Source organism: Trematomus bernacchii, unplaced genomic scaffold (assembly GCF_902827165.1).
Source record: "Trematomus bernacchii unplaced genomic scaffold, fTreBer1.1, whole genome shotgun sequence".
Classification (NCBI taxonomy): domain Eukaryota; kingdom Metazoa; phylum Chordata; class Actinopteri; order Perciformes; family Nototheniidae; genus Trematomus; species Trematomus bernacchii.
In genome coordinates this window covers 10,512,913-10,521,233 of record NW_022988043.1, presented here as the reverse complement: position 1 = coordinate 10,521,233, position 8,321 = coordinate 10,512,913, and the positions used below count along the sequence as shown (strand labels likewise).

Here is an 8,321-nt window from a genome sequence, read left to right as displayed (position 1 = left end):
CTCCTACACGGGTTATTTAAGGTTTGATTTCCTCTCTGTTCAAGATGCATTTTTATGGAGCTCTGATCCTCTTCATGACACTGTCTGCAGGTAAAAACAACTGATATATTGGCTTCATGTTGAAACACAAAGAAATGTAAGTTTTTTCTAAGTTATCATGATGGTGACCTGGAATTATGTCGCAGTAGTTTGATATGGCACATTCTTTTATAATGAATTTAAAGGCATGTATTTTTATCAGATTTAAAAATATTTAGTTGTGCATCCATACTTTGATTTAATAGACCTATTTTCAGAAATTGCAACTAAGCAAAAGTATTGGAACCAAAATACATTTTTATTGTGATTTTTGGAGGATGGTGATAAAAAGAGCATTACATTATGTGTATCCTGAACAATGTTTGCCACTTTTCTCCATTTCTGTATAGCCTATGGGTTGAAATGCTACAGATGTGATCCAGGTGTTGTCTGCGCAACGGTGGTGACTTGTGCTTCTGGATTTAATCGTTGTTTCAGCGCCGAGTACATGGGTGAGTTAGCACTTCAAATAGAGATCATCAGTGCTATATTTCTCTTCAATTGCTTGGTGGCTTGTTTAAACTGAGTTTCTTTATATCGCACCTTGCAGGTTTGAAAGGCTTTGGTTGCATTCCCAGCAAGTTATGTGTTGATCCCTTTAAGTGCTGTTCCCAAGACCTGTGTAACAGCGCCATGCCCGCCGGCAGCAGTCCGCTCCTCCTGCTGCTCTCCTCGGCCATCATCACCATCTTTCTCTGAGGCTCCGGAGCAGCTACAGCTTAACAAAATGTGTCTTCTTTTTTTGGAACCCTAGAAGAATAAATACATTTCCGGATGTATAAAAGCTGTAAATGAATAATAATAATAATAATAATAATAATAATAATAATAATAATAATAATAATAATAATAATAATAATAATAATAGATTACATTTGTATAGCACCTCATGCATCTCGACATTTGTTCAATAAAACACAACATTATGGATTATGTCATTGTTTAATTGATTTGTTCTGCATTTCACATCACTATGTACAGCAACAGCAGTTTGTACGGTGGCTGAGAGGTGCAATCGACAATTACAAAGTGTGAAACACTTTAACAAAGCTTGAGACAAATTTACATTTTATAAAACAAATTTACATTTTATAAAACAAATTTACATTTTATAAAACAAATTACATTAGCAAAACACTTTTACCAAAGAAAAAACCATTTAACACGATGCAAAACACTTTTACAAAGCTAGAGACAAATTTACAAGTGTCGAAACACTTTAACATTTCCAGAAACACTTTAACAAACTAGAGAATCAAACCGGAAAGGGAATGCCCATCATACCAGAATTGACGTGCAAGTGATTGACACAAACTTAAGTTTGTTTTGGCGAATAGACCATATGGACCTTTATGGTCGTTAAACATGTTTTGTCCGTTCTGTGGAAACCACCTGGGCCAAGTGACATGGTTTTGCTCATCACGATATACTTTCTCTTGCGCAAGAGATACGTTCTCGTGCACATGAGAAAGTTACAGGTTCTTCAAGTAGGAAGTGGAGCTGTGCCTTTTACACACAGCCTTCGCTGTGTTTACCTTCATTAGACAGCTAAAGAGCGACTGCAGGCTGCTTCGTTATAGCCACACACACCTCTACACACACACACACCTCTACACACACACACACCTCTACACACACACACACATTTCTACACACATCGAACTGCCCGATTATTACGCCTTATTATTCTATTTATAAAGGAGATGTCCGGTCACCAGGGCGTGTGTGTGTGTGTGACACTCGCATTTGGTCAAATCAGTAGCTCTTCATTTTTGAGTGCGCAATTAATCGGGCCTTTACGGTAATCGCCGAGAAGGGGCACTGACGTTAGTAGTATACTACAAGAGTAAAATAATGCATGTTTTTTCTGCTTTATTTGCGATACAAATTATTTGTACCATAAGTTCTTAATAAAACTGACACTGTTTGACTCAGTCCTAGTTTGACTGCTACCAACAACAAATGAAGTACTTTTACTGTGTACTTTTTGGGTAATACTCTCTCAAAGTCCCTTCCTGAGAACAACATCATGCCACTTCTGCTATATTTGATGAGAGATAAAATTATTTGTAGCTATAAGTTCTTAATAATATTGGTATTGTTGGACTCAGTACTTGTTAGACTACTACCACAAATACAATGAGGTACTTTTACTGTGTACTTTTTGAGTAATACTCTGTCAAACTCCCGTGCTGAGTACAATAATTAATGTATTCTGCTGAGGGATAAAATGATGTTTTGCAAAAAGTTCTACATGAAATTGATACTGTTGGACTCAGTCAGTACTAAGTACTACTTGGACTACTAGCACAAGTACAATCAACTACTTTTACTGTGTACTTTTTGATTAATAATAATACTACAATAGTACAATAATTCCTGTATTGTATATGAACTATGAATTATTGTACTCAGGACAGGAGTTTAACCAAGTATTACTCAAAAAGTACAGGTCTCCCTTGAAAAAGAGATCTATGATCTCAAGGGACCAATCTGCTTAAATAAAGGTTTGAAATGAAATGAAATGAAATGAAATGAAATGAAATGAAAATGCGCGATTAATTGCAAATGAAGAGCTGCTGATTTGACCAAGCAAACGTGAGAGACGGCTGAGTTGACTGCAGTGTTCCACTGCACTCCGACAGCACTGAGCACTACATCGAGATTAAGATTAAACACATTTATTTCATTTGGGAACACACACATATGGAGTTGGCCAGATGTGTGTAAATTACTGTTCATGGTCATTTGAAAACAAATGCCGGTGTCGGACACACACAAACACACCGAACACACACACAGAGCGGAACTGAGCACAGCACAAACACACACGTCATGCGCCTTGTGGACCGGACATCTCCTTCATAAAACGAGTAATAGGGGGAATAATCAGGCAGTTTGATGTGTGTAGAGGTGTGTGTGTGTGTGTAGAGGTGTGTGTGTGTGTGTGTGTGTGTGTGTGTGTGTGTGTGTGTGTGTGTGTGTGTGTGTGTGTGTGTGTGTGTGTGTGTGTGTGTGTAGAGGTGTGTGTGTGTGTGTAGAGGTGTGTGTGTGTGTGTGTAGAGGTGTGTGTGGCTATAACGAAGCAGCCTGCAGTCGCTCTTTAGCTGTCTAATGAAGGTAAACACAGCGTAGGCTGTGTGTAAAAGGCACAGCTCCACTTCCAACTTGGCGAACCTGTAACTTTCTTGTGAGCACGAGAATGTATCTCTTGCGCACGAGAAAGTATATAGTGATGAGCAAAACCATGTCACTTGGCCCAGGTGGTTTCCACAGAACGGACAAAACATGTTTAACGACCATAAACACACTCGTACCGTCCATAGGTACCGGCGGTATATCCGCCTAAACAAACTTAAGTTTGTGTCAATCACTTGCACGTCACTTCTGGTATGATGGGCATTCCCTTTCCGGTTTGATTCTCTAGTTTGTTAAAGTGTTTCGGCAAATGTTAAAGTGTTTCGACACTTGTAAATTTCTCTCTAGCTTGGTAAAAGTGTTTGTTTTTGTTAATATTAAATCGTTCTTTCTTTGGTAAAAGTGTTTTGCTAATGTCATTTTGTTTTATAAAATGTAATTTTGTTATAATAAAATGTAAATTTGTCTCAAGCTTTGTTAAAGTGTTTCACACTTTGTAATTGTCGATTGCACCTCTTAGCCACCGTGGTTTTGTCATGAAGCCATAATACGAAACATGGGTGACAAAACAGGACATAGAACATGAACAACATTGAGGAAATTAATAAATTATATGTAAATTGCTCAGAATTAATGAGCAGATCAGCGGACTAAGATGTTTGGACTGTTTAAATAAATTGAGTTACTTTTGATCAACAGCATAAATAAAAAGGCAGAAAACATTTGCTGAACTTCTCTATAAGGTATTCATCTATTCTAGACCAATAACATGTTTCTGCATGAAGCACTCATTCAATTAGAAACACTTCCCTTTAGCATGTTAAACTATGATGTGTCAGAGAGGATATACCCAAATTGACGAAATCTAAAACTTTGTATGTTTAAATATTGGCCAGTTAATTGATTAAATATAATCACGAAATCCCTTTACATGTATCAGAAACGTATTTCTTACAGAAGTTAATGTAGTGTTTTTATGTTTAAAAACACATTTGTTATATTATTCCAAATAATGCATTTTTTTCATTTAGAAATGCTGCTAATTTACAAGTCAAAGCCAACGCATGTAAGCTTGGAACATGTATGACTATGGCACCATCTGGTGATAGTATCAAGAAGGCAAGAACTCAACAAAAAGGCTCCTGATTTACAAAAATATCAGAATAATGTTAAAAAGATACTCTGATCCCATAACCAGGCACGTGCACACATAGACATCAAAGTGGGCTTGAGCCCCTGCCCTTTTTCTTCCTCCAGAGAAAGTGCCCTTTTTCCCCCTTTTTTTTATTTTTATAAATTAATATTTATCTACTGCTGTTTGCGAACAGTTTCCCTTTCCAAAAATATATTGATTGAATACAAAATTAAAATATGAGGTCGGGAGATTAGACTGTGAAGCTCCGATGCTCTCTCTACCCTCCCTCCCTCCACGTCTCCTGCACAGCGGTGCGGACATCGGCAGTCACTTCAGACAGACAGGTAGCAGCACCTCCCACTTTACTGTCCCATGTTATGCCGGCTTTTCTTGGCTTGTCTGAAGGTGAGTGGTGATGAACAAATTACTAAACTGCCAGTGCCTCGAGTTTACAGCTAATTAGCTAAAAGACAATAACAAATATAGTTAACTAAGGTAGGCTACTAGCTAATGGATAAGTTAGCTCAAGGTTTAGCTAAGGCAATTTATCATGGGCAATGGGCATACAGGCTAAGCAGTAGCGTGGCGTGGGGAAAAAATTAGGGGAAGCCAATAATACGTCCTTTTTTTGGGGTGGGGGGGGGTGGTCAATGTAACGCTGTAACCAGATGAGTGATTACAGCGCCCAGTATCATTTTACACACATTTGTATCATACAGATGCAGGACTTACACACGCCTGCTTTCTAACTGACAGGTCCGCACGCACTCTCCAGCCGAAACTCTAATAAGCATTCATTCACAAACTAAATCAGGAGACCTTTAAAGTTTTACGTCCGATTCGCTCCTTTTTTCCTCCAGTTTGGGCATTGGCCTGTCATCAGATTTTAGTTGCTGCTGTAGCGGAAGTTTAGTACAATTATTTTTGATTAAATACTCCAAATCTCCACCCTCCATAATTGCACTTGCTTCAGTTGCTTGCTACTTTCTAACGGTGGTGAGAGTGGTGCAGTGACGCTATCTATCTATCGATTAGATTTATGATTCGAAAATTATAAAAGTAGAGTAGACATGTGGATATTATCCGGCTGAACAAAATGTGCATTTATCAAACAGCTTCATTTTCCACAGACCTTATCTCCAGCTCTTTTCCAAAATCCTATGGAGAAATCCCATTGCTTTTTTGTCGAGGGAATGCGAGCGCAGCTTACTTCCGGGTTTTAGGACGCGTCACTGCACCACTAAGTTGATGCGATTTGATTGGATTGTGAGGCAAGGGAAGCCAGCCGCCTCTGGCTTCCCTCCAAGGGAAGCCAATTTCGGCTGGCCTCCTCTCGCAACAGTGAGTGCAATCTACTGTTTTACCATAACATCTCGAGGGGCGCTGTTTCACTCTTTGTAAAATACTCAATGAGAATGGGGGAGAAATGGGCCGGCAGCAACACACAGCAAAGAAGAATTTCCGAAACTAAACGAAGTGTTTTTATTTATTTATTAAAATTATAACTACAATCCGAAAAAAACAGGGGAAGCCTGGCTTCCCTTGGCCTCCAGGAGAAAACGCCACTGAGGCTAAGTACTGTACTTAAGGGGAGACACTTAGGCTGCTTTTACACGGGAACGTTTGCGTTTATGCACAGTATGCGCTTTCAAAAAAGTCTTCCGTTCACATACATTCGTTTAATTTAACGTGTCTGTTCAAACGAGACCGCTGGAAACGCTGAAGTACATATGCCGGGACTGTAAGTGGCGCTGTAACTTCCGCCAAAATACACCAAAAGCAGCGAAGAAGACCCCGGAGCAGCCCCGCAGCAATGTTGCCATGGCTACCCTTCTGTTTATGCCCCACGGTGGATTTAGCAACTTGTAGTAGTTAATGTAATTCTCCATGTCCACTTGTTGCTGATGGTTGTGGTAGAGGAGCTGTAGATTTTGCACTAACATCTGTAGCATGGTCGAGCTGTAGATGTTGTACTAACATCTGTAGCATGGTCAGTAGCAGTAGCACTAGCAGTAGCTACTGACAGTATAGCTATTGGCCATGCTACAGCAGTGAGCAGCAGAGGCGGGGAGAGGTGGGGCTATCGTTATTTTTTCAGGAAATATTCGTATAGAGGCGATTACACAGACTCGTTTGACCCCCCAGAGAGTTTCGTTTGCAAATCTATCCACCTTGGGACCCGTTATCGTTTGTGGGGTCAGACGTAAGAGAAACTATGCAGATACAAGCCGTTTCGTTCTCGTGTAAATGTGGCCTTAAAGTGAATACAGTAAAATGTGTATCTAATAACGTCATCACAATCGCCACATTGATATGCAAATTAGGCGTTAACTAGGCTTAATTAAAATGCGCTAATTTGCATGCAGTTACCAAGGCATTGCAGGTGAAAAGGATAAAACAAAAAAACATATCACCTCACAAATTCCCCAGATAGTTACTTACGTCAACTTCGTCAAGTCAGTATTTTCCCCTGAAATGTTATGTTTAAATGCAGATTAGCTTTAAATCTGAATTCAGACATGGTAGTAAAACGAACACCATTTATATGTGTTTCTTGGAAGTTTTATTTCCATTAGAGTGAAAGAAAACATGGAAGCAAAATAGACCAAAATAACAAGTACATGAAAAAATGATACTTTTGCCTGTAATGTCCTTAAACAGTAACTTCATAATTTTGATTGTTGGCTGCTCATTTAATAACTATTAATTGTACTAGTTTGTTGTCTGCTCTTGTGCTTAGTGAATACTAAAGAAGACCATTGTCTCTGTGTTAGCTGATTATTTTGTAGAATTCTGTTGAGTATTAAACAATTGCGTGAGTGTGAGGGTATTCAAATAAATTGGTCTGTAAGTCAGAGATGTGCAACTATATTTAACTTTTTGTTATAAAACACTTTTTTATAAATGATTATGGGAAGTGCCCTTTTTCTCACTTGAAAAACCCGCCCCCCAAAATGTCTGTGCACGTCCCTGCCCATAACAGTTCTATATGTAGTGACTTAAACATTTTACAAAACAATACTGACTCTAGCTTATACGGCAGAATTATTTTCGAGCAAGGAATTTAGAGAATGCAATTCCTGAAGAAATTGCTAGTGGGAATGCTTTATGCTTTATGCTGACGCTGAACTGCTATGCTGAAATGTAATGTGTAAGAAGAAAGTGAAGAATTTAGATTGAAATGATACATGAACACTGGGGGCATCTTAGTGCTTTCTCATATATATATATGAGAAAGCAATAAGATGACAATTCTGTTTTTTTTTTTATGGAACAAGCCCTCAGGATACTTCATTATGTTTTATTATCAGCAAAACAAATAGAGCATTTAAACTCTACCTGGATCATTGTGTTTTTTTGGATTGTTGAGTATATTACAAAGTTGTGGAGTGCAAAATATGCAATCGTGTTAGGCCCCACACTATAAAAATCATTGCAAGACAATAATAAACAAAATTATACAATCAGATAATTAATAGGAACTAATTGTTATTTTAAAACAAATCAATATTTATTTCTATTAACATGCCAAAATGTTTCAGATATTAATAAATGTTAAAGCATCAATATTTCATTATTACCCTATTATTTGTGGGTTGGGGTCAACATCTTCTGAACAGGACACTGAGTTTGTAACAAAATAATAATGGTCAATTTAAACACACTTTAACTGTATCAAACTGAAGAAACTGTCTGGAACACTGGTCAGAGGTTGACTCTCGGGGCAACAAGTACGGTCACTTGGTTTTCCATGTGGTTTGAAATATTTCTATCTTTTTTGCAGAGCTTGAATTTTTCTGGTAACTAATGGCGCGTTTCCACTACAGCCCGCAGCCCGGTTTAAGAGGGCTGTGACGTCAGCGGCCCGTCTTTGGTTGCGTTTCCACTTGGCCTAGTACCGGCCGGCGGGTCCTAATTCACAGTTTTTCTGGCCTCATAAAATCGTGGGTCCAGGGCCAGAGACAACGAG

At 38.6% G+C, this 8,321-nt stretch overlaps 1 protein-coding gene across 1 annotated transcript; it reads left to right on the top strand.

Annotated features, from left to right (window-relative positions):
- On the top strand, positions 1 to 893 carry LOC117473021 (CD59 glycoprotein-like). Its single transcript, XM_034118490.1, has 3 exons — positions 1 to 90; positions 429 to 530; positions 629 to 893. Exons 1-3 carry the CDS (start codon positions 45 to 47, stop codon positions 775 to 777), a joined length of 297 nt encoding a protein of 98 aa, XP_033974381.1. The 5' UTR covers positions 1 to 44; the 3' UTR covers positions 778 to 893.
- Positions 894 to 8,321: the final 7,428 nt, after the last annotated feature.

Coding starts and splice junctions, on each gene's coding strand:
- LOC117473021 (XM_034118490.1), top strand. CDS start 45: ATGCATTTTTATGGAGCTCTGATCCTCTTCATGACACTGTCTGCAG. Junction 91..428: donor CTTCATGACACTGTCTGCAG/GTAAAAACAACT, acceptor ATTTCTGTATAG/CCTATGGGTTGAAATGCTAC. Junction 531..628: donor TTTCAGCGCCGAGTACATGG/GTGAGTTAGCAC, acceptor CGCACCTTGCAG/GTTTGAAAGGCTTTGGTTGC.